The 23,745-nt window shown below is 46.5% G+C and overlaps 1 protein-coding gene across 1 annotated transcript in view; it reads left to right on the top strand.

Annotated features, from left to right (window-relative positions):
* Nucleotides 1-14,266: 14,266 nt before the first annotated feature.
* Nucleotides 14,267-23,745, top strand: part of BMP6 (bone morphogenetic protein 6) — a 150,603-nt gene continuing 141,124 nt past the window's right edge. Inside the window, exon 1 of the mRNA XM_077886105.1 lies at nucleotides 14,267-14,966. Within this exon, the coding sequence (XP_077742231.1) occupies nucleotides 14,282-14,966 (685 nt within the window). The 5' untranslated portion in view covers nucleotides 14,267-14,281. The remainder of the gene's footprint in view (nucleotides 14,967-23,745) is intronic.

Genomic DNA, 23,745 nt, shown 5'->3' with positions numbered 1-23,745 from the left:
CTCATGACCCTAAAATCATGACCTAAGCCAAAGTCAGGAGTCAGATGCCTAACCAACTGGGCCACCCAGGGGTCCCCTTGAGTTGAGACTTCTTAATAACTGGGTTATTTAATGCTGTCAATCCTTACCATAATTCTCTAGTGAACTAAATTTCTCATTTTTCAAGATTCCTGTTTCTTATTTTCTTCTCTGTATTAGTTTTTTTTAATTGCTATATAACAAATCACCCCAAAATCTAGCACCTTAAAACAACAACCCTTTGTCATCTCACAGTTTCTGTGGGTTAGGAATTTGGGTGCAGCCTACCTGGGAGTCTCAGACATGAGGGTCTCTTATGCATTTGTGGGCTGCCAACCCAGGCTGCAGTCTCATCTGAAGGATCAAGTGAAGGAGGAGCCCTTCTAAGCTCGGTCATGGAGTTGTTTGCAGGATTTAGATCCTCATGGGCTATTGGACTGAAGGCCACAGTTCCATGCCCTCTGTTCCTTGACAGGTGGGCCTCCCCACAGGACAGCTCACAATATGGCAGTTGACTTCCTTCAGAAAGAGTGAGTGAGAGAGAGTATCCAAGAGGGAACCAATTCATGTCATAACCTAAGGAATGTTCTATCACTTTCCATCCCATCACTGCCATTTTTTATTTATTAAAGGTTAGTAAGTCCACGGGCACCTGGTTGGTTCAGTTGGTTAAGCGTCTGCCTTTGGTTGAGGTCATGATCTCAGGATCTTGGGATCGAGCCCCGCATTGGGCTCCCTGCTCAGTGGGGAGCCTGCTTCTCCCTTTCTCTCTGCCCCTCCCCACCCCTGCTTGTGCTCTCTCTCTCTCAAATAAATGAATAAAATCTTAAGAAAAAAGGCTAACAAGTCTAGTTCACACTCAAGAGGAGATTACACAAGTTCATGACAAGCAGGAGGTTAGGCTTATTGGGAGCCATGTTAGTGGCTTCCTACTAAATTCTCTTACCTCACACCACAAGGTCTCTACTCTCTGCCTTTGATAACTTCCACTCTGACCTGATGACTTGGCCTCTGAAACTTTAAGAAAATTGACAATAGCCATCTTTTATCTTCTTGCAACCAAGTCTCACCCTTTTATTTTTTGGCCATTTTATCCATCTTTCCTTTTGTCATCACTGGCAAACTATTCTTCTTCTTGCCCAACTCCCTTGTCACAAATTTAAAAAAAAAATGACCCTAGTCTTCTTGTCCTCCTCAAGCTATCATCTTACTGCTCTACTTCCCTTTACAAAAAACTTTTTGAATAAGTTGCCTTTACGTGGTCCCTCTACACCTCAATTCTCATTCACTCCCTGACCCTAATCCACCATGTTTCTGTCCCATTAATTCATTGAAATTATTTTCATCAAAGCCACCAGTGATTTCCATATTGCTACATACAAGGAGCTCTTCCTTATTTTTTATCGCATTCAACATGTTTAACCATTCCTTCCTACTCCTTTCTGGATTTCCATGACACTACATTTCATCGTGACATATTTTTTCGAATCATTCTGGTTCCTTTTTGATCTCTTTTGTTGGTTTCTCTTATACCCGCACCCTAAATGATAGTGTTTCCCAGGGCTCGGTTCTGTGTCTTACTTCTCTCCCTCTTTCCATAAGTGATCTCACCCACTCCTGGGGTTTTAAATATTACTTATGTGTAGATGAACCTGAAATGAATTTGTGCAGCCAATGCTTCCTCCGAACTTTGGAATGGTTTCTCTAACTGCTTACTTGGTAATTCCACTTGGAAATCTCAAGGGGCCTCAAACGTAATGTCTATAACAGATCTTCTGTTTTCCAACTTCTGTCTCCTTAACTTATTTCTCTCCTGAGTTCCTCACCTCAGTAAACGGAGCCACTAGCCATTCTGTTTGCTTGAGTATAAATCCTTAATTATTCTTTTTCTTCAATCCCTCATTCCAATCTATCACCAAGTCCTATACTTTGTCTACTTCCAAATATATGACCACTCCAGCTGTTTCTCCTCGACTACTATCTTTACCCTAATCTAAGCCACCATCTCGTCACCTAGTTTACTATAGTCTTCCCCTACTGGCTTTTCTGCTTTGCAAAGCAGCCAACTAAATAGTTTAGAAATACTATCTCAGACTGTGTTTCTCTTAGATAAAACTCTCTGTTGTTGTCCCCTTATCCTTTGTAAAGTCTAAATTTCTCAAAAATTTTTATGATATGTCTTTTGTTTGTCTTTTCAACCTCAGACCATTGCATTCACCCTGCACTTACTATTTGTCAGCTGCATTGGCTCTCATCAATTCTTTTTTTTTTTTTTTTAGATATTATTTATTTGAGACAGAGAGGGGAAGGGGGAGAGGGAGAGAGAGAGAGAGAGAGAGAGAGAGAGAGAGAGAACAAGGGTGGGGAGAGGCAGAGGGAGAAGGAGAAGCAGACTAGCAGACTCCCTGCTGAGCAGGAGCCCAATGTAGAGCTCAATCCCAGGACACGGAGATTATGACCTGAGCCCAAGGCAGCCGCTTAACCCACTGAGCCACCCAGGTGCCCCTCTCATTTCTTAAGCACACTGAGTTCTCAGTTTCCAGGTCTTTGCACATGCTGTTTCTTCAGCTTATAATACCCTCCTTCACTTCCCCACAGTGGGCTCATACATTTGTCAAAACTAGTAATTACAGATTTAGCCATTTCTTTATTTATTACCTATTTTGTAAGCTCCATATGGACAAAGCCCATATTTGCTTTGTTCACACTCATATACCCACCACTAAATACTTTGTAAGTACTTAGTAAATACGTGTGTACATGAATAATCTCCCCCTTGTGCTCCAAGCCTGAACTGAAAAACTATCTTCTTAATAACTTTCCCAGGTCATGGAGCCTTCCTGCATTCCTTCAGGTTAACCCAGGAACTCCTCTGCTATATTATTTATAAACATTACATATCTCCATATCTACCACCAGTGTGGTAGCCGTTGCCATGACATGTTGACAATTCCTTGCACGTCCATCTCCATGAGAGACCATAAGCTCCTCAAGGGCAGGAACTTTTTCTTTTCATTATGAAAACCCAACACCCTCTTTACAGTGCCTGGTGTATACCCAGCAGTCTGCTTTTCCCTCTCCCTCTGACCCACCCCCCTGCTTGAACTCTCTCTCCGTCTCTCTCAAATAAATAAAAATCTGAAAAAAAATAAAAAATAAAAAATCAGCTTTAGTGAGGGTGAAATTGATGCACAAAATGCTGCACATATTTGATATACACAATTCAGTGGGTTTGGACCTATGTGTACACTCATGGAACTATCACCACAATCAAGGTACTAGACATATCTATTCCCTCCAAAAAGTTCCTTATGTCCCCCTCCCTGCCTTTTTTTTTTTTTTTTTTTGGTAAAAATAGTTATTAGGAGATCTACCTTCAGCAGATTTTTAAGTGCACAATAGAATATATTTACCTATAGGCACAATATTGTATAGCACGTCTCTAGAACTTACTCATCTTGCATAACTAGAACACAACAGTCTTGAAGAAAATGTTTGAGTTGTTCTGCTAAAAAAACAAGAGAAAATGACGTAGAGCAAAGCTTATTATGGCAAAACGCTTTATACGGCACACACACTTCTGTAAACTTGGTAAGTGATAATAACACAATTTTCTTAATTTAGTAAGTAGCATTTTTATTTCCCTTCAGCTCACTTCTAATGACAGGGATGGATCCCATTCTTTCCTTGGCAAAGTGCTTGGATGACAGGAGCCCCATCCCACTGATGTCATCTGGAAGAGCTTCCTTTTACTGATTCTGGGGAGTCTGAATTTGAAACAGGTGGATGTATGCATTTGAAAGAATCTATTCCAGATGCCAGAAGATTCAGTTCTGGTGAGAGACGTGAAGGAAAGTTGTGAGAACAAGTGTCCTATTCACATGCTAGGAAAATAAATGTTTTACTAATCCTTAAATAACATTTTACTCTGAGGTGTATTGGCAAATTTTAGTTTTATTTCTGTATGAAAGTCTCATTTTTATGGGTGTGATTTAAGTAGTAGAGGTGACTGCTAAAATTAGTTTCTGTTATCCCATGCTAATGTCTGTGTAGGAAGAGAATAATATACATAGTTTTGAAGCCCTAACATTTTAGTTGTATTTCGTGAATATTTTAACTTATTATCATTGGCTACAATTTAGTTTAAGGGTTATAAATGCACATACTTTTTCTATGTTATGGGGTCTTCTCAGGGTAGAGAAAGTATGTACCAGGAAGGGGTCCTATGTGTTTTCCTTCCTGAAGGCCAAGTCTTTAACCATTAAAATTCTATCATTAAACTCATGTTTAGGGGCAGCCTAGGTGGCTCAGCGGTTTAGCGCCACCTTCAGCTCAGGGATGATCCTGGGGACCCAGGATCGAGTCCCATGTCAGGCTCCCTGCATGGAGCCTGCTTCTCCCTCTGCCTGTGTCTCTACCTCTCTCTCTCTCTCTCTCTCTGATGAATAAATAAAATCTTAAAAAAAATCTTAAAAAAATAAACTCATGCTTATTTAGCACTTTACTAGGTGCCAGGCACTGTGCTAAGTGCTGAGACACAACAGAGCTTACAGTCTAGATTTCTACGTGAAAGTGAGGTGTAGTGGATTCTCACTAATCAGACTAGATATTTGGAAACTGACATAAGTTAGCTGCCTGCCACCTGTTCTGTCCACCACCCCGGGTCACTCAATGAATTCACTAACCTCCAAAGGAAATTTGGGGAAATAATATCAGAATAAAATCCAAACAGCAGTTTCTACTTATTTCTAGAATATACCACAGGAGCCATCCTAGAGGAGATCTGGCTTATCCAGGTAAGAGGAAAAATGAACATATATTCATCAACAGAGAGAAGGAGTGAACACATTACATAGTCGTTGGAGGAAGAGGTCCTGGAACCAACATTGTGTGGGTAATCAATATGTGGGTGTTTAAGAGTTGACTTCAAGATATCCTCTTCATATTTTTTTTTAAGATTTTATTTATTTATTCATGAGAGACACATACAGAGAAGGGCAGAGACACAGGCAGAGGGAGAAGCAGGCTCCTCACAGGGAGCCTGATGCGGGACTTGATCCCAGGACCCGGGGTCATGCCCTGACCGAAGGCAGACGCCCAACCACTGAGCCCCCCAGGTGTCCCGATAAGGACTTAAATAACCCGTCTCCATCAGCACCCATGCTACAAAAGCCAATCCGAATAAACATTGTGTACCCACTAACAGTTTCAAGACAAGTCCTCTAATAGCTTTGCAGCAAGATTCCCTACGTAGCAATATAACAGCTCAACCTCTGAATATAAAATTTCTTCTAAGATAAGAAGTTTGGCCACTAACACTAATACGATAAGGACTCCTAAAAATGTTGTATCCTGGGTGGAATCCTGGAGCACAAAAAAGGATATTAGGTAAAAGCTAATGGAATCTGAATAAAATACAGAGCTTAGTTAATCGTAATATATCAATATTGGTTCATTAGTTGTGACAAATGCACCATGATAATGTAAGATGTTAACCGGAAGTACTGGGTGTGGAATTTATAGGAACTCCCTGTACCAACTTGGCAACTGTTCGGTAAATTTTAAATTACCACTTTAAGAAAGACTATGTTAGACATATTAATGTATATCAAATGGAATTTTAATTTCTTTTTATTTATTTAAAAATATTTTATTTATTCATGAGAGACACATACAGAGAAGGGCAGAGACACAGGCAGAGGGAGAAGCAGGCTCCCTGCAGGGAGCCTGATGTAGGACTTGATCGCAAGGACCCTGGGATCACGACCTGAACCAAAGGCAGAAGCTCAACCATTGAGCTACCTGGGGGCCCCATCCTCCTCATCTTGAAGGCCTCCCTTCGCCACCAGGAGACACCTGATAGTCTGGTCTGGGGAAGGCTCTCCCGTCCATTCAGGCAGTACTGGCAAGGAGAGTACAGCTCCAGATAGACCATGCAGATAAAAATAACATCACAAATCTAACAATTAAATTGCCATTGAAACCGTGGGGCTACAAAAGTAGTCCAGGACCTACATGCTGAACCTAAACAGGGCAACTGCCTGATAAAATAAAAGATTTAAATGGGACCCAAGACTCCTAATGTAATAGAACAAATGTCCAGGATACAATTATTTTTAAATTTTTATTTAAATTCAATTAACTAATGTATCATCATTAGTTTCAGATGTAGAACTCAGTGATTCATCAGTTGCATATAACACCCAGTGCTCATTCCATCAGGAGCCCCCTTAATGCCCATCACCTGGTTACCCATCCCCCTATCCACCTCCCCTCCAGTAACCCTCAGTGTGTTTCCTAGAGTTAAAAGTCTTTTACGGGATCCCTGGGTGGCGCAGGAGTTTGGCGCCTGCCTTTGGCCCAGGGCGTGATCCTGGAGACTCGGGATCGAATCCCACATCAGGCTCCCGGCGCATGGAGCCTGCTTCTCCCTCTGCCTATGTCTCTGCGCCTCTCTCTCTGTGACTATCATAAATAAAAAAAAAAGTCCTTTATGGTTTGTCTCCCTCTCTGACTTCTTCCCATTCAGTTGTTTTTTTTTTTAAATCACCCGTCATATGAAGAAGAAAATCCTGACTTTAATGAGAAAGGACAATCAGCTGACCCCTCCATCAAGATCAATCAGATGTTGGATTATCCCACATTATCCAAATCATCAAGGACTTAAAAGCAGCTGTCGTAAAAAATGCTCAACAATCAGTTACAAGTTCTCTGGAAACAAATGAAAAAGTAGAAAGCCTTAGAAAAGAAACAGAAGTTATTAAAAAAAAAAAAAAAGGAACCAAGTGGAAGTTTTAGAACTGAAAGAATATACTTACAGATATAAAACGCTCACTGGATTGGAATAAAGACATATTTTCTTTCTGGAGCAAAGGATGTGGCCAAGCCTTAATTATTGCATCTTAAGATTAAAGCTACAGGAATAATTTTTAAAATAAACCTTTTATTTTAGTATAATTTAAAATTTACCGAACAGTTGCCAAGTTGGTACAGGGAGTTCCTATAAATTCCACACCCAGTACTTCCGGTTAACATCTTACATTATCATGGTGCATTTGTCACAACTAATGAACCAATATTGATATATTACGATTAACTAAGTTCTGTATCTTATTCAGATTCCATTAGCTTTTACCTAATATCCTTTTTTGTGCTCCAGGATTCCACCCAGGATACAACATTTTTAGGAGTCCTTATCATATTAGTGTTAGTGGCCAAACTTCTTATCTTAGAAGAAATTTTATATTCAGAGGTTGAGCTGTTATATTGCTACATAGGGAATCTTGCTGCAAAGCTATTAGGGGACTTGTCTTGAAACTGTTAGTGGGTACACACTGTTTATTCGGATTGGCTTTTGTAGCATGGGTGCTGATGGAGACGGGTTATTTAAAGTCCTTATCGGGACACTTGGGGGGCTCAGCAGTTGGGCGTCTGCCTTCAGCCCAGGGCGTGATCCCGGGGTCCTGGGGTCGAGTCCCACATCAGCTCCTTCCATGGAGCCTGCTTCTCCCTCTGCCTGTGTCTCTGCCTCTCTCTGTGTCTCTCATGAATAAATAATTTTTAAAAAATGAAGACCTTATCAATCCGTGTATTAACCCACAGTCACCAGAACATGAATGCTTTTCTCCTCCACCCACAGCAACTTCCCACTGCTACCCCAGGCCAGGTGCAATGGGGGGAGCCACGCTTTGCTGGCCCAATGCAGGGGAAGAAGTTGTTGACATGACTTGTTTTTACATGCAGTTAGCCTATCCTCTTGGCATTGGCGTCTGCCTTCAAAATACGTCCAAAATCCAACCACTCTTCTCTTCCCACTGCTTCTACCTAAGGCCCCCTACAAGCTACTGTTATCTCCCACCTGAACATTATGAGAATTTCTTCACTGATCCCACTGATTCTTCCCTGGTCACTCCACAGTATATTCTCTGAGAGGCTCTGTTAAATTTTAAGTCAGCGCATGTCACGCTGCACAAAACCGTTCAATGACCCTCCCTTCTTGTGCTTGTCCTTGATGGTAACCCTTGTTTTTTAGTCCAACTTTTATCATGATATAACAAAATACAGAAAAGTGTACAAATCATATGTATGCCACTCAGTGAACTGTTAAAATTGACCACTCCCTTGTAACCACTATCCGGGTAAAGAAATAGGCCAACTCTTGGGAACCCCCCTTTGGTTTCATTCAATTATTATTCCTACTCTTTCTCCTCAAGGGTAACCAGTAACCTACTTCTAGATTAGTCAGGATAGTCTGTATCTGAATTCTATATAAATAGAGTTACACTGTATATTTTTTTGTGTATGGCATCTTCTCAACATTTTGTCTGTGAGATTTGTCCACCTTATGCTTCTTAAAATCTGAAGGCTTTACAAGGATACCCAGGACCCTGTGCCACGTTGGCCTCCAATTCTGACCCTCCTTGGCATTCTGTTACAAGTTCCTATAATTATTCCCTCTCATTTCCTCTGCCCTAGCCTTACTGGCTCCTTTCTCTCCCTCAGATTCACCTTGTGTTGCCCCTGCCTCAGGGCCTTTGCACTCACTGTTTTCGCTGCTGGGGAAGCTCTTTCTCCAGATATGATCCTGTCTGGTTCTCTTTACTGTGACACACCTTTACTCGAGTGTTGTCTTCTCAGTGAAGACTTGTCAGGAGACCACCCACATGCTCCCTACTCCCTCTCCCTGGTTGGTTTTTTTCCACAGCGCTTTCCAACATACTATATACACATTTGTTTCCTCTTGTTGGGAAACAAAAACACCACAAACACAGTGGTTTAAAACAATCAAATGTATCATCCCATAGTTGTGTAGGTTGGAAGTCTATTAGGCTTGGCTACTTTCTCTGCCCTGGGTCCCACCAGGCTAAAATCAAGGTGTCAGCTGTTTGGGGCTCTTGTGCCAGAGTCTCTGGATGAGAATCCACTTGCAGGCTTGTTCAGGTTGTTGACAGAATTCAGAGGTGAGATTGAAGTCACTCTTTTCTAGCCATCTGTTGGTCGAGGTTTGCGCTCTACTTCTGGAGGACACCTGCACTCCCCTTCACCCTCAAAGCCAGCCCAGGCAGGCTGAGTCCCTCTCAGGCTACCACATCTCTTCTGCCTTTCTTTTCTACTTTTAAGGATCCTTGTGATTACATTGGGCCCACTCAGATAATCCAGGAGAGTCTTCCCAATGTAACATCACCTGTTTTCCCATCTTAATTCCATCTGCAAAGTCCCCTTTGCACCAGAAGGTCACATATTCGCAGGTGTAACACTATAGGTAGGAATCATGGGGACAACATCCTGCCTCCCATATTTTCTTAGTTGTCCCATTGATTGTTCATGTCCGCCCTTCTAGAATCTATGAGGGCAGGGATCTTTGTCTGCCTGACACACTCTAGGCATTCAAATATTTGTTGAATGAATGCAGTCTGGGAGATTAGTGTAAACACCTGCCTTTCCCAGTGGCACACATCTTTTTAGACTTTCTCTTCTTCTTTTAGAGATGGTCCTGACTTTTATTTTGATCTGATTTTACCCCGTCAGTGTGGTTTTCCCCGGCCCCCACACATCATTGCTTACGGCACGGTTAGTTAAGGGAATTGGCAGCACGGTAATGTCATATTTTCATAGAGACTCCTAGTTGCCACAAGAGACACACTGAGGACATGGGGTACAGAGGGGACCACAGAATGGAGGGAAGCTCAGAGGCCAGCACAGGCTGTGGAGCCTCAGGCACTCCCCCGTGGAGCCAAGTGTCCAATGATTTCTTGGAACAGAACTCTTCGGGGATAGTAGAACTAGTCATGGAAATGTCTTAAGCATTGTTTTGCTCAGTAAAAAAAAAGTTTAAGACTTAGTCTGCACATGTACATTATCCAATGAAACATTTAAAAACCATTTAATCATTTGGATGTTTTTAAAGACCTGTTGCTTAATATTATGTAGACAGCCTAAATCCTAGGACGATAAAGATCTGAGCTTGGCCAAAAAGTTTGAAGCACACACAAGTAACAGATTTGCCATTTGGGTTACAGTGTGGAAAAAAAAAAAATCTCTGGAAACAGATTTATGTATTAGTTTTTCACTTTGCCACCAGATGTCCTTCATGAGTAGGAAAATATGATGGCTCGAATGATATTTTGAAGTGTGAATGCCCAGCATTTTTGAATAGTTGACAGAGAAAGGAAAGTGTGAGTGGATGTAACTGCTAGCACAGACTTTTGGATGAGACATGTATTTTGAAGGCTGCTTTACAGGTGTAGCTTTCAAAAGCAGTATTTAACTCTCAAAGTTTCATCTCTCACACTCTGCAAACATTTACTCACCATATTTCCTTTTCACTCAAGTCCAAATTGACGTTTTTAAAATCAGAGCATATAAGAAATAATCACATCTTTACACGAACAGGAGAGATGAAAATTCAGTATTTTAAGTGGAATTTCCCAAGGATTCAAGGTAATGGAACCTCAGGCTCCTTGACACAAGAGCAACATAAGATATGACACTTAACTTCATTCTAGAAGGAGCCTCCTTGCATCTGCAAGACCATTCAAAGAGGACGATGCGTGATTTAGGATAAAATCAAAGATGGCAATTGCAGTTTGTTGCTAATGATATAATTCAAAGGGAAGTGTAGAGTGTGAGATATTTAAATTAGTAAACAGCGTCTTTTAAAAATAGAAATCATTTGGCCGTGTGTATTTTAAATGTGTAACAGAAATCCTCCTAAAAGAACTGCTGTCCTAAGGAGTTTGTTGTGTGAATTACCCGGTGCATTAATAACACCCAGGTATGGGATTCTCACCCTCTCTGCAGCATCACTGAAGTCAGGGGATAAACCTGTGTTTTATGGTGAGGGTTCCTCATTCCTTCATTAGATGGGCGGGAGTGGGACAGGCAACCTATTTCCAGAAAACTGAAGGCCATCTGCATGAGATGTCAGCCAAGCAACCAGATGTTTGATGTGGATTGGCTCCCACATCCGGCTTCTTGACCGAATTCCTCCTCTTTCCACCCAGATGTTTTGGAGACACATACAGAGAACTTAATGAAGGTTGTTCTGGCACCGAGGAAGGGGAGGTAATCTTTTAGTGTCCTGCAGGGGGCGAAGTTACCTCTGATTTTTCTCTAGTCAATTCACACATTTCCAGCAGACTCCCAACCACACTTGCTCCTTCTCCCTTGATTCCATCCTTCCGGAATCACATCTGGACTTTTTCCAGCTCTTTAACCTGAGACTTCTCAGGGGGTGCTGGGGAGGGGTCAGAGAAGCGGGACTGGGTGAGGTGGTGGGTTAGAGATCCAGCGGTCTTGGAAAATTTCGAGGTTATGAAAATGTTAGAGCTGCATCTCTTTATCCCCCCTCTGCCCCACTATCCACTCCAAGGGTGTTTTCTAGTGTTTTCCTGCAAACACGTGCACCTGTTGGGAGTGGTGGGGACATGAAGAGAGCACCCCCTCTTCTGTGGCCTTCAGCTGAATGTCACTGCCCTCAGGGTCATTGTCATGTTTCATTTCACATATTTTCCCCCTCTGGCTCTTACAAGACTTGTGTGCTCCTGTGTTCATCATCTGGGGGCGCCTCCTTTTCCAGCACTATTCAACAGGAACTGAGAGGTCATCTTGATGGGGATGGGAGGCTCATGGCAGACTCAATTCAGGACTCTTGCTCAGATGTTTGATACATTCAGTGCCATTTCAACCCGGGTCACAAGGTCTATCTACTTCTAACCAAATATTTAGGATAAAGGGAAGATTGTACGTGTGTACACCTATATAGTGCTCTCCACAAGATCGTATGTGCATATACAATAAGTGCACATATAATAGATGGGTCACAACCTATCTTTGTGTTTTAAATGGCACAGCCCTACCTAGGTGCCCTTGTCTATGCTCAGGGGTTTTACAGCTTTCCAGTACTTTCCCCACTGCCTCATAGGTTGGAACTGCTTTTTACTCTGCTTGTGTCTCACTAGACGTCTTAGGACGAAGGTGTGACTATGTTTGAGAAAGGAGAAGGGTCTTGGCAGGAAGCCTACATACACTTGCTGAGATTTCAGATCTTTTGATCAGAGCTCTTGGCTGCTGCGATTTTTATGCACTGCAATGATTTTATGCCCAAACAAGTCCCATAGAGGAGAAAGAAGTGATGGAAGCTTTTAAATTCTAAGAATCCTGACATCCCAGACCAAGTAGTGATATATTTTCTTTTCACATGAAAAGAATCCCTGCTGAAGATCAGCCTTCAGTGCTGTTGAAGCTGTGTTGCCTGAAGTCAATGGCTATGGACCTTTGTAGAACTAAAGACTTCAGTCTTAGAATTAAACTTGAATTAATAAATTAAATTTGTGGAATTAAAGACTAAATGATCACTGCGTCTGGGCCCAGAGGGGAGAAAGAGCAGTTCAGTGGATGGGGGGAGGTGAACACCCTTCCCCATGAAAAAATAGATTCTTTGAAATCAGAGGCGCTTATCGGATGTCAATCAGCAGAAACCCCATGATCTTTGAAGTCCATGAATCCCACAGTTTATGTCTATTTGGACGGGCTCAGAGATGCCTTGGACTGTGCGAACTAAGACTGTCAGCGAAGTTTTCCTTTTCTGATTTATGTACTTTTCGCCAAGTAAAAGATCCTAGTGTTTTAAGTGAATTTGTTTCTAGATCCATAGATCTCATAGTGTGAGAGCAAGAGGATTTGCATCCTGAATGGCAGATGGTGGTGCTGATGCTTGGGCCCTCTCCATGACTGGGAAGTATACCTGTCATGCAAGCGCAACATGTGTCCTCTCCGCTTGATCTTGTCTAGTGCTGCCGGCAACGCTCAGCACCCGTGTCCATCACCCTGAATGGGAACACGCCAAGCCCCTACCTGTGCTGGAATTATCTATAATAATTCACGAAAGGCCTTATTGTATCTCGATGCATTAAAATGAAAAGTTAACAGAAAAACTGGAGAAGCCCTGAAACATTACCACAAGCAGAGGGTGGCTTTTCTGTTATATTTACCTAATTACCCCCCCACCCCTTCCTTTAAGATACTAGCCTGAGAAGCCAAGGCAGGGCCCAAATCAAGAGATCCATCAGGGTATGCGGCCCCCAAACCCCCAGGACCCTGGCTCTGGCTTCCACTTTGGCCCCCCCCCCCCCCGTGGCCCTTTTGCCAGCAGCTTGTCGGAGGGTGTGTCCCCGCTTCCCGCAGCTGCCTTCGGCAGTCACGTGTCCGCTGAACACCCATAAAAAGACACTAAGTAATAGGAACTATCGCTGCTGTTCCTCTGTTAATACAGGTGGCAGTGACTTAGCAGCTGATTCTGCTTTTATGTACCGAGAGCATCCCGTGAGGCCTCTCAGGCGATGGCAAACGACGGCGGGTTTCCCTTAGGGTGCAGACCCGTCGACCTACTTTGGGCGCCTCCGGGAGAATTCCCGGGACTCGCAACCGACGCGCGGCCCGGGCGACGCCTCCCCGGAGAGGGAGGGTGAAAGAAGGGGGCGGGCCTATTCAAATGCGGGCGAGGCGCGCCCCGCCATTGGCTGCCGGCCTGTCCGTCACCGCGGGGGGCGGGGCCTCCCGGGCTGGAGTGCGGTACCTGAGCGAGACGCGCACCAGAGAGCCCACGTTGGCCCTGCGGGGAGCGCGGCGCCCGGAGCCGGAGGCTGCGAGGTCGCGCGCGGGGGCGGCGGGGCAGCCCCGAGAGCCCTGCGCCGAGAGCCCTGCGCCGAGAGCCGCGCCGCCTCCGCCCGCGGGGCCGAGCGGCGGTGCCGAGAGTCGAGGGGCGCGGAGTCTGCGAGCGGGGAAGTTCAGCGTGGCGGAGAAGGCTGGCCCCTCGGGGCGCCGCGGCGGACGGGCGGGGGTCCCCGGCGGCCGTGCGAGCCCCGCAGAGGCGCGCGGGGATGCTGCCGGCCGCCCGCCCCGGCTGCTGAGCCGCCCGGAGGGCGCGGGACGGCGCACGTGCGCGGGCCGCGAGGCCCGACGGTGACCGCGCCGTGACCCGCCCGCGGGCGAGAGCGAGGCCGCCGGCTGCAGCGCGGCCCGGCTCGGACGCACCTGGCCCGGACCTTGCGCCTCCGAGGGGCCCGCGCCCCCGCCGCCTCCCCTCCAGCCCGGGCACTCGGGGGCGCCCCCGGGACGATGAGAGATAAGGACTGAGGGCCAGGAAGGGGAAGCGAGCCCGCCGAGAGGTGGCGGGGGCTGCTCACGCCGAGGGCCACAGCGGCCGCGCTCCGGCCGCGCTCCGCCGCTGCGCGCCCCGCGGGGCCAGCCCGGCCGGGCGGGGATGCTGGGGCCGCGGGCGCCGTGGCTGTGCTGGTGGTGGGGGCTGCTGTGCAGCTGCTGCGGGCCCCCGCCTCTGCCCTCCGCCGCCGCCGCCGCCGCCGCCGCCGCCGCCGGGGGGGCGCTGCTGGGGGACGGCGGGAGCCCGGGCCACGCGGAGCCCACGCCGCCGCCGCCGCCGCCGCCGCCGCCGTCCCCCTCCGCCTCCTCCACCTCCTCCTCCTCCTCCTCCGGCTTCCTCTACCGGCGCCTCAAGACGCACGAGAAGCGCGAGATGCAGAAGGAGATCCTGTCGGTGCTGGGGCTCCCGCACCGGCCCCGGCCCCTGCACGGCCTCCCGCCGCCGCAGCCCGCGGCGTTCCCGCAGCAGCAGCCTCGCGGGGAGCCCCCTCCCGGGCGGCTGAAGTCCGCGCCGCTCTTCATGCTGGATCTGTACAACGCCCTGGCCGCCGCCGACGACGAGGGCTGGGAGGCGGGCGAGCAGAGGCGGCCGCGCGGGCCCCGCGGAGGGGCCGGCTCGTCCCCGCCCCGGCGGCCGCCCCCCGGCGCGGCGCCCCCGGTCGGCGGCAGGAGCCTCGTGGCCGCGGGACCCGGCGGCGGCGGCGGCGGCGGCGCGTCCGCACTGACCAGCGCGCAGGACAGCGCCTTCCTCAACGACGCCGACATGGTCATGAGCTTCGTGAACCTGGGTAAGGATCCGGGGTAGCGGGGCCCGGGCCCGGCGGGTGGAGGGGCGCCCCCCCCCCGCCCCAGGTGCGCGGGGATGCGAGGGCCGGCGGGCTGCGCTCCCGACACCTGCGCGGCGGCGGCTGCACGTGCGCTGCGCGGGGCGCGGGGGGCGCGGGGGGCGCGGGGGGCGCGGGCTCTCGGGCTGCGGCGTTGCAGCAAGCCCGGGCCCGGGCCAGGTTAGCTGGGCTTGAGCACGGAAGGCCCGCCCGGGTGTAGCCCGCTGGGAAGCACAAGGCTCTCAACACGCTTCCCCCCCCCCTTCCTTTTGCACCCTCAAAGCTCCGAGTGCGAGTTTCCCCACCGGGACCTTGTAGGGCGTCTGGTAGCCGCAGCCGAGCACTTTGGGAACTTGGCGTGAGCGTGTTAAGTGGTACCCGCGGATTCGGGGGGAGGGAGGGAGGGGTTGCAGGAGAAGGTGCAGGCCGGACCTGGGAAGGCGTGCCAGACGGGGTTCGCGCGGGTTTGGGAGCGGATCCCAGCCCAGCCAGGGGGAGCCCACCCAGGCCCTTAGCTCACGTGCCGTTGGCCGGCGCCCCTAAAGCCTGAACTTTTTTCGGATCGCTGCTCCCCGAGCCGCACGGGCAGAGAAAGGGTGCGGGTTAGGGGCCGGGGCTGGGCGCTGAGCTGGTCTGAACTGGTTGCCAGGCAACAGAATGGAAATTCAAGGGCGGCTAAATCGGGCTCCGCCACAAATGTTCTGTGGCAAACCCGGACGGAGTCACATAGCCTTTTTTTTTTTTTTTTCCCTCGAGTTTTCTCATCTAAGTGAGAGCAAGGAAAACTTTTTTTTTTTTCTTTTTTTTCTCCTCCTCCAGGATCAGTGCGTCTGATCTGTGCTACTGCTCATTCATAAAGTGACTCAGCGTAGATCAGGGATGTAGGGGATGCGTTCTGGGCAGGGAGATGTGGGGGCGCAGTGGTCACCTCCGGGGGGGGGGGGTGTCCGCGCACTTCCCTTCCCGTGTGAGACGCGTGGCCCTGCCCAGGCCCCAGAGTGGGTTACCAGCCGCTTGTCAGAGCCATGTCAAAGACGTCTGTCCTTTGACATTATTTACTTGAACGATCACTGTGTCTATGAGATGGTTCTCAGCTCTGCTGGGCTTTGGGGGAAGAAAGGAATGGGAGCCCAAGGGGGAGGTCCCCTTGGCATCCAACCGGTGCAGAAATCCTCCTGGGAAATTCATGAAACAGAATCTCACAGGGAGTGGAGGCTCAAGGCCTGCCAATCTGGCTACTTGCAGCGCCAGGAGTACTGATTGGGTAGGGTTTTTCACAATTTATTGGAATCAAATCCAAGGTTGAGGCATCTCCAGGAAGCCTTCTACGGACTGACTGCAGTCAGTAAAGTTTGCAGGGAGGGACGGTGTGGAGGGCCAGCGCTCTTCTTACTCTGCTGCCTTCCCGGCTTCTTGTGGCTTAGTGAATTCCATCTCTTGCCATCCCCCTCCCTGGTGTCCTGACAGCCTTGGGGGAAGATGTTTTATTACCACTCGGGGTAGTCCCAACCTGGGCAAAGTGGAAGAATGGTACTTCTGGCTCTTTGATGGAGACTCATTTACAGTCTCCGGAGAACAGTTCCTGGGCTTATTAGACCAGAGAGCTAACTTTAGCTGTCCATTAGCATCACCTGGGGCACCTAAGGGATGCTGGGGCTGCTCCCAGAGCAACTAAGTCAGAGTCTTTGGGGGTGGCCTCTGGTAATTTTTTTTTTTTTTTTTAAAGAACCTTTGGTATTTCTAATGTGCCATCATGGACACAGGAGATCCTGATGTCTGATGGAGATTAAGGTTATCCGAGTCAAATATTAAAAGCAGGGCTTCCTTATGTTAGTGCTGCACATTAGAATCACCTGGGGGGTCTTAAAAGTCAAGATGCTCAGGGCGTGCCTCATATCGATTAAACCAGTGTCTGGGGTGGAAGCCGGGTATCTGTAGTTTTAAAGATTCCTCATGTGAATCCAGTATTGAGGAACCATTGCCAAGGTGCTATTTGCAATTGTTAGAGTTGGCTTGAGGCAAAGTTTGTAAAGGATGGTGACATTTACTGTGTTTAAAGACCTCTAAATTCTCCTCGTTCCTTGCTTGTCTGACCTTTCCTGGTCTACAGGTACACATTGGTTCTGAGTCACACTGCTTGGAGCTGGTTTTCAACTAAGCCTGCTAAGGTGATGGCTTAACTTATAATTCTCATAAGGGAAACTTCAAGGTTCCAAAAAAACAACATGGAGAAACTCCAAGAGAATTCCACAGAAGTGTCATTTCAGGCCTGGGACAGGCTAATGTGGAACTGGCAGAGATTCCTGGGTAGGAAACTCTGCCCCAAGCCCCTCCTGTCATAGCACTGGGCTTTCCGTCTACAAGTTGTCACTATCTGTAGGTCCAGCCGTGGAGTCCACATGGGCGGGTGTGGAATGAGGATGGGGGGGAGACCTTTTCCAGGTAAGTAGAATCCAAGTCACAAGCCATGCCACCTGCCAGTCCAGCAATTCTGTTTAATCTTAATCCATTTAGCTGTAGGAAAGAGGATTTCAGAATGAGAGGCTAAAATGTGATAAAATCTGATTATCATAACTCTGAGCATGAGGACAGTTCATTTGAAGAAAGTAATTGCTTAGCAGTATGGACTCTTTGAATAAGGATGTTGGGAGAATTCTGCAGATTTCCATGTCCGGGGCATGGTAGCTGCTGCATCACAGGACTCATTTAAGAACCTACAGAAAGTTACAGGTTTTAAAGTACTTTTACCCTGAGTGAGTCAGGTAAATAAACTGAAAGTATGAGAAAGTGACACATAGTTGTAAACATCTTTTTTCCCTGAGAAGAGAGAACAATTTACTCATGAAACACATTTAAAAATTAACAAGGCAGGAAACAACAAATGTTGGAGAGGATGTGGAGAAAAGGGAACCCTCTTACACTGTTGGTGGGAATGTGAACTGGTGCAGCCACTGTGGAAAACTGTGTGGAGGTTCCTCAAACAGTTAAAAATATACCTGCCCTACGACCCAGCAATTGCACTGTTGGGGATTTACCCCAAAGATACAAATGCAATGAAACGCTGGGACACCTGCACCCCGATGTTTCTAGCAGCAATGGCCACGATAGCCAAACTGTGGAAGGAGCCTCGGTGTCCAACGAAAGATGAATGGATAAAGAAGATGTGGTTTATGTATACAATGGAATATTACTCAGCTATTAGAAATGACAAATACCCACCATTTGCTTCAACGTGGATGGAACTGGAGGGTATTATGCTGAGTGAAGTAAGTCAGTCGGAGAAGGACAAACATTATATGTTCTCATTCATTTGGGGAATATAAATAATAGTGAAAGGGAAAATAAGGGAAGGGAGAAGAAATGTGTGGGAAATATCAGAAAGGGAGACAGAACATAAAGACTGCTAACTCTGGGAAACGAACTAGGGGTGGTAGAAGGGGAGGAGGGCGGGGGGTGGGAGTGAATGGGTGACGGGCACTGGGTGTTATTCTGTATGTTAGTAAATTGAACACCAATAAAAAAAAAAAATAAAAAAAATAAAAAAAAATAAAATAAAAAAAAAAAAAAAAAAAAAAAAGGAAAAAAAAAAAAAAAAAAAAAAAAAAAATAAAACATCCTGAGCCTTCTCAGCCAGAGTGGCCATCAGGAAGTATGAATCAACAATTAAGTCGCTCCCACAGATCCCAAATGCTGGTCCCTCGACCAGGTCACTGTTGTTGAAGTTGACTGTCTTAAATGCCCTGGGTGAATAGGCTGGAGGTGTGTAACCTCGGTAACACCAACTGGCTGGTGTGCAGGGTGCCTGGACGGGTGGGTGCATTCATTCAGGGCCACAGATGCCAATTTCTGCTTGTTTTCCAATGCTAAAAATGTCTTGGCAGTCCCATAAGCAGGCCTGCCAATTTGGTGACCTTGGAGAAGTATCCTGAAATATCCTTTAGGACTTAAAATTCACCTTCTTAGAAAAGCCTTCTCTAACCCCTCTATAGAAAACCGTGCTGTCTTCACCCCCCGCCCAACCCCCCCACTTCTTTACAGTCACAGAACTCTGCTTATTCCCTTTGCTCGGGCTAATCACAAGTATTTTTTTTTTTTTTTTCTTTTTAAAATTTGCTTACTCGTCACTCCTCTGGGTGGCAGCCTCAAAAGGCAGTCAGGCTTTATCCACCATTGAAACCTGAGTCTTACTATCATGCTGAGCCCATAGAAGATGCTTAATAAAGACTGAATTAATGAAAAGAAAGACCTATCCTTCATTTAAAATTCCTATTTCAGTAATCTGGAAGGTCTGATTATTTGGAAATCATATACCTGATTTCTGTTAAGTCAAAGACATTTGAAGTAAAGGCATTTATTTAGGACGTGGAAGTTAATGGCATCTGATGTCTATCTTAATGCTTTATTAATGCACCTTTTTTTTGGTTAGTTACCCATATGTGTATTTCTGATGTGCATCACATTTAAGAGTGGTGCAGAGGTTTCCTTAAATCTCTGCATTTCAGACTTCATTTATTTTGAATTAATGAGGTGTTGATCTCTAGATGCTAGGGTAAAAATGAAATAAAAAAACTCAAATTATGCTCAGAAAAGGGAATCAGTATGTATTAGTACAAGTAACAAGAAACTTATTGTACTAAAAATACTGGCAATCTTCTGAACAAAATTACCCTTGGGAAACATAAATTAGAAGAAAAATGGAATACTCCCTACTTGTATTTGTAACCAGATACACTGTACTGTCTTTTTCTCATAAACATAGGATCAGTGGTACTATTTTTCATGGAGGCTGCCTGTACTTATGAAGATTTTTGTTAGCAGAAAATAAATCCCTGCCTGCAAGCTACTCACAGCGAATGTAATTTGGAGAATTTGGTTGCCAGAGTGTGGTTCAAAGGAGCAGGAGATGTCCTAAAGAAATTTCAAATAGTGGTATTTCAACAACAACAAAAAAAAGTTGTACAAAGTGTTCTTAAACTCAGATCAAAGGGCAAGCAGATATCATTGTTTCGACCTCAGATGGTGTTTCCTCTGGTTGTCCTTCTAAGAATGGGTATAAGTCCTTTTTAAATGTGCTGAATCATGCTTAGTTCCTCTCCTGAAGAACCCACCTCTGATTAGCTTGGAGGAAGGATTCCTACTGATAGAAAAATCCGTGTGTCGGGGGAGGGGAGCAGGAATGACATTCAACACTTTATTCAGAAAGTGCCCTCACAGTTTTCAGAGTTGAGCGACTTTAAACGTTGGATTCCAAAGTGATATTTTACTTAAATACGGGGGTGGGTGGGTGCATGTGGGTGTCAACGGTGGTTGGTTAGCAGACTCCCGAAGATGACAGCCCTGACATCCTGCCTCACCGTCACTTGCAAGAGCTGAATTAGAAAAGGAACACAAAGGGGCACCTGGGTGGCTCAGTGTTTGAGCATCTGCCTTTGGCTCAGGTCTTGATGCCAGGGGTCCTGGGATCCTGTCCCACATGGGGCTCCCCCCTCGGGGGAGCCCGCTTCTCCCTCTGCCAGTGTCCCTGCCTCTGTCTCTGAACAAATAAAATCTTAAAAACAAAACAAAAACAAAAACGAAGAGGGCAACATTTCTTGGATGATTCACCAGCGTTCTTTGATTTTTTTTTTTTCCACAAGTCTGTCCTTCACTCTCTGCCCTCCCTTCCTGTATTTGAAAATTAGTGCATGGAATGCTTATTTTTTTCTTAATATAAAGCCAGGACAGCTTTCTCTTAATTTTTCTATACTGAGCCTCATCCTGCTTTTTCTATCTTTCCTCTTGCTTGAGTTTTAGTCACCTCATATTCTTTGGCCCTTCCAAAGAATAGGGAAGGAAAGCAGGCAATAGGGATTTTCATCAGACGATTGTGTTCCTGGCTAGAAACTTCCATAAATACCTAAGTGAAAGGAGTAGAAATCAGTATAGAAACTCTGAGAGATGAACAATTGACAGAGTCCTCCTGGATGTAAACAGCTGTCACACATTAACCTTTCTGTGCCCACCCTCATGGCGGTGGCCATGGCCAAGCCCAACGAAGCAGCAGTGCCCCAGGGCCTGGTGTGGGGCACAGCTGCCCACTTCTCTTGTATTCTTGACAAAAACCTGACGCCTTTTCCTCTGTTTTCATCGTGACAGCTTGCTGCTTTTATTCAAGCCCCTTCTCTCCTCTAATACACCCCCACTGCCTCTAACCCCCTGGCTGTGCTGTCTTTCAACCCTTGCCCTCTGGAAACTGGGAAGCTGGAGATTGGCTCCAGTCTTACCTGGAATATAGGAAAGTGGTGACAGTTAAATCAAGGAGAAGGAAAACCATTCTTTTTAATGCAAGCAGGACTCACTCAAGGAGCAGGGCCATCACCCTTCTGAAGTTTTTGAGAGCGTCAGAAATCCTCAGAACTTAGAGTTGTAGCTGCTCATCTTCCTCTTGGAAGCATTAGAAAATAATTGTAGTTCACTGAAGTTGATGGGATTTTTTTGTTCTCTGTCATTTTTTTTCCACTGTAAATATAGTATTTCAGTCCCCTATGTATAAAATTAGACTCTGGAGCTGGCTGGGGACATGGCTCCCTTCCATAACATTGTTTTATCTGGGGAAACATGCCCAAGCAACAGACCCCTCCCCCCATTTTATTTTTTTTTAAGTCTTCATGAGAGACACAGAAAGGCAGAGACCTACAGAGGGAGAAGCAGGCTTCCTGCAGGGAGCCTAATGTGGGACTCTATCCCAGGACCCCGGGATCATGACCAAACCAAAGGCTTGATGAGTGTCTACTCATCCACTGAGCCACCCAGGTGCCCAAGCAACAGACCTCCTATTTTTTTTTTTTTAAGGATTTTATTTATTTATCCATGAGAGACAGGCAGAGGCAGAGACATAGGCAGAGGGAGAAGCAGGCTCCATGCAGGGAGCCCGATGTGGGACTCTATCCTGGGACTCCAGGATCACACCCTGGGCTGAAGGCAGGCGCTCAACTGCTGAGCCACTCAGGCGTCCCCCAGACCCCCCATTTTAAAGCAAGGTTTTCACTATCCTAAATAGGAAGTTTGGGATTTTTGGTAAATCTATTACCCATAGATCATAGGATTTAGAGCTTTAAAGGCTTTTGCATATTATTAAATCACTTCTCTGCAGTTAAATTTGTTTGATTTAGTCAGGACCCTTTCTTCACTGCTGTTATATCTTAAGGCTGAGGGACAACCACAGAGATCCTTAATACATCAGAGGAATAGGGCCATAGAGCCACTGGTCAGGCAGGAGTGGATAATTAAGGAGAAATTACAAAAGCATGCAAGAGCACTGCCCTGGGCGAGAGGTGGGGAAGCTCAGATCTGGAATTTTGTGGGTTTTCTCTTCGTGGGTAGCATTCTCTCCTAGAACTCAGCTTTTGGAAAAGAAAAAGCAGGGCATGTCTATAAATATCCCCTTGTTTGGCATGCCGCAGCACTGAGGACCCCAAAGAATTGTTCTCTGCTCTGAAAGTGAGTTGAAATCCAGGTTGCTATGAGTGGCATTGTTCAGCTGATATCTCCAGGCACTGATTCTCTTCCTGCCCTTCCCGAGTCCATTCTTAAAAGATTGGGTTTATAATAGCAGTGGTATCTAAATGACATCAGGTAATTCCTTGATGGGTCCCCACGGTCTTGTTATCTCTAGCCCAGTCCCAGATGACTGGATAGAAGACTCTCCTTCAGACATTTTTGCAGAATGAGGTTCTGGTTCCGAGCGGGGCTGCCTTCCTGACTTTCAGATTCACGGGCACACGCCCTTGATTACTGATCCTGCTGGACAGGCTGGGCCTCAGACGTCCTTGCTTCGTTTTGCTGATTTTTTTTTTTTTTTTGGCTCAGATTGTTTTCTCATCATCCGAGAGCTCGGTGGGGGTGGGTGGGTGGGTGGGGTGGGGTGAGTTCGAGGCTCTGCCGCAGGCAGAAAACAGTGTCTCCCGAGCCGAGCCGGGCCCTGAGCCCTCTACACACTGAACTTTGATATCCGCCTCCATCCTTATTATGACTCTCCTGCCACTTACCCTTTTCACCTTGTCCCGAATGTGACTTCCAGCCTCAGACATCTGTGTGTGTTGATTGTTGTTCCTGTGTTTACAGTCTTGTTGGCTTCCTGTCCATGAACACAGGCTGGCAAAAAAATTCTGATTCGTGCATCAGCAGAGCGTGAGCTAATAACCCTGTCGTTGGTGTGAGCGAGTTTAGGTGCTGATTAGGTTGGGAGATTTTGTATAATTGACACCAGTTCTTTCCTCTCCCCTCGTTCACATCTATGAATTACGTTGAAATACTCTAAAGACAGAGCTTTGTAAACTACAAAATCAGGTGCTAGTAGTTTTACTTCGTTTTTTTTTTTTTCCCCAGGTTTTATTTGAACACTCCCATGTCAGAGTAAGTTAACGGAGAAGCTGTGCATTTGAAAACATATACATGGACTTTATATTTTTTAGAGCAGTTTGAGGTCTATAGCATGATTGAGTGGAAGGTCTGGAGATTTCCCATGTACTCCTCGCCCCCATAACCATTGCCTGGGTTGCTGTCAACATTATACTTGAGGAACCGACCTTGATCATCATTAGCACCCCAATTTCATTGATCACCTTAGGGTTCACTCTTGATTTCAAACATTCCCTGGGTTCGGACTGATGGAGGACCTATATCTCTCATTATGGTATCACCCAGAGTCATTTCACCGCCCTTAAGCTCCTCCGTGGAGAAGCTGTACATGTAACCAGAAAAA

The sequence above is a fragment of the Canis aureus genome, chromosome 37 (assembly GCF_053574225.1).
Source record: "Canis aureus isolate CA01 chromosome 37, VMU_Caureus_v.1.0, whole genome shotgun sequence".
NCBI lineage: Eukaryota > Metazoa > Chordata > Mammalia > Carnivora > Canidae > Canis > Canis aureus.
The sequence above is the reverse complement of the archived record's forward strand: the minus strand, read 5'-3'. Positions and strand labels throughout refer to the sequence as shown.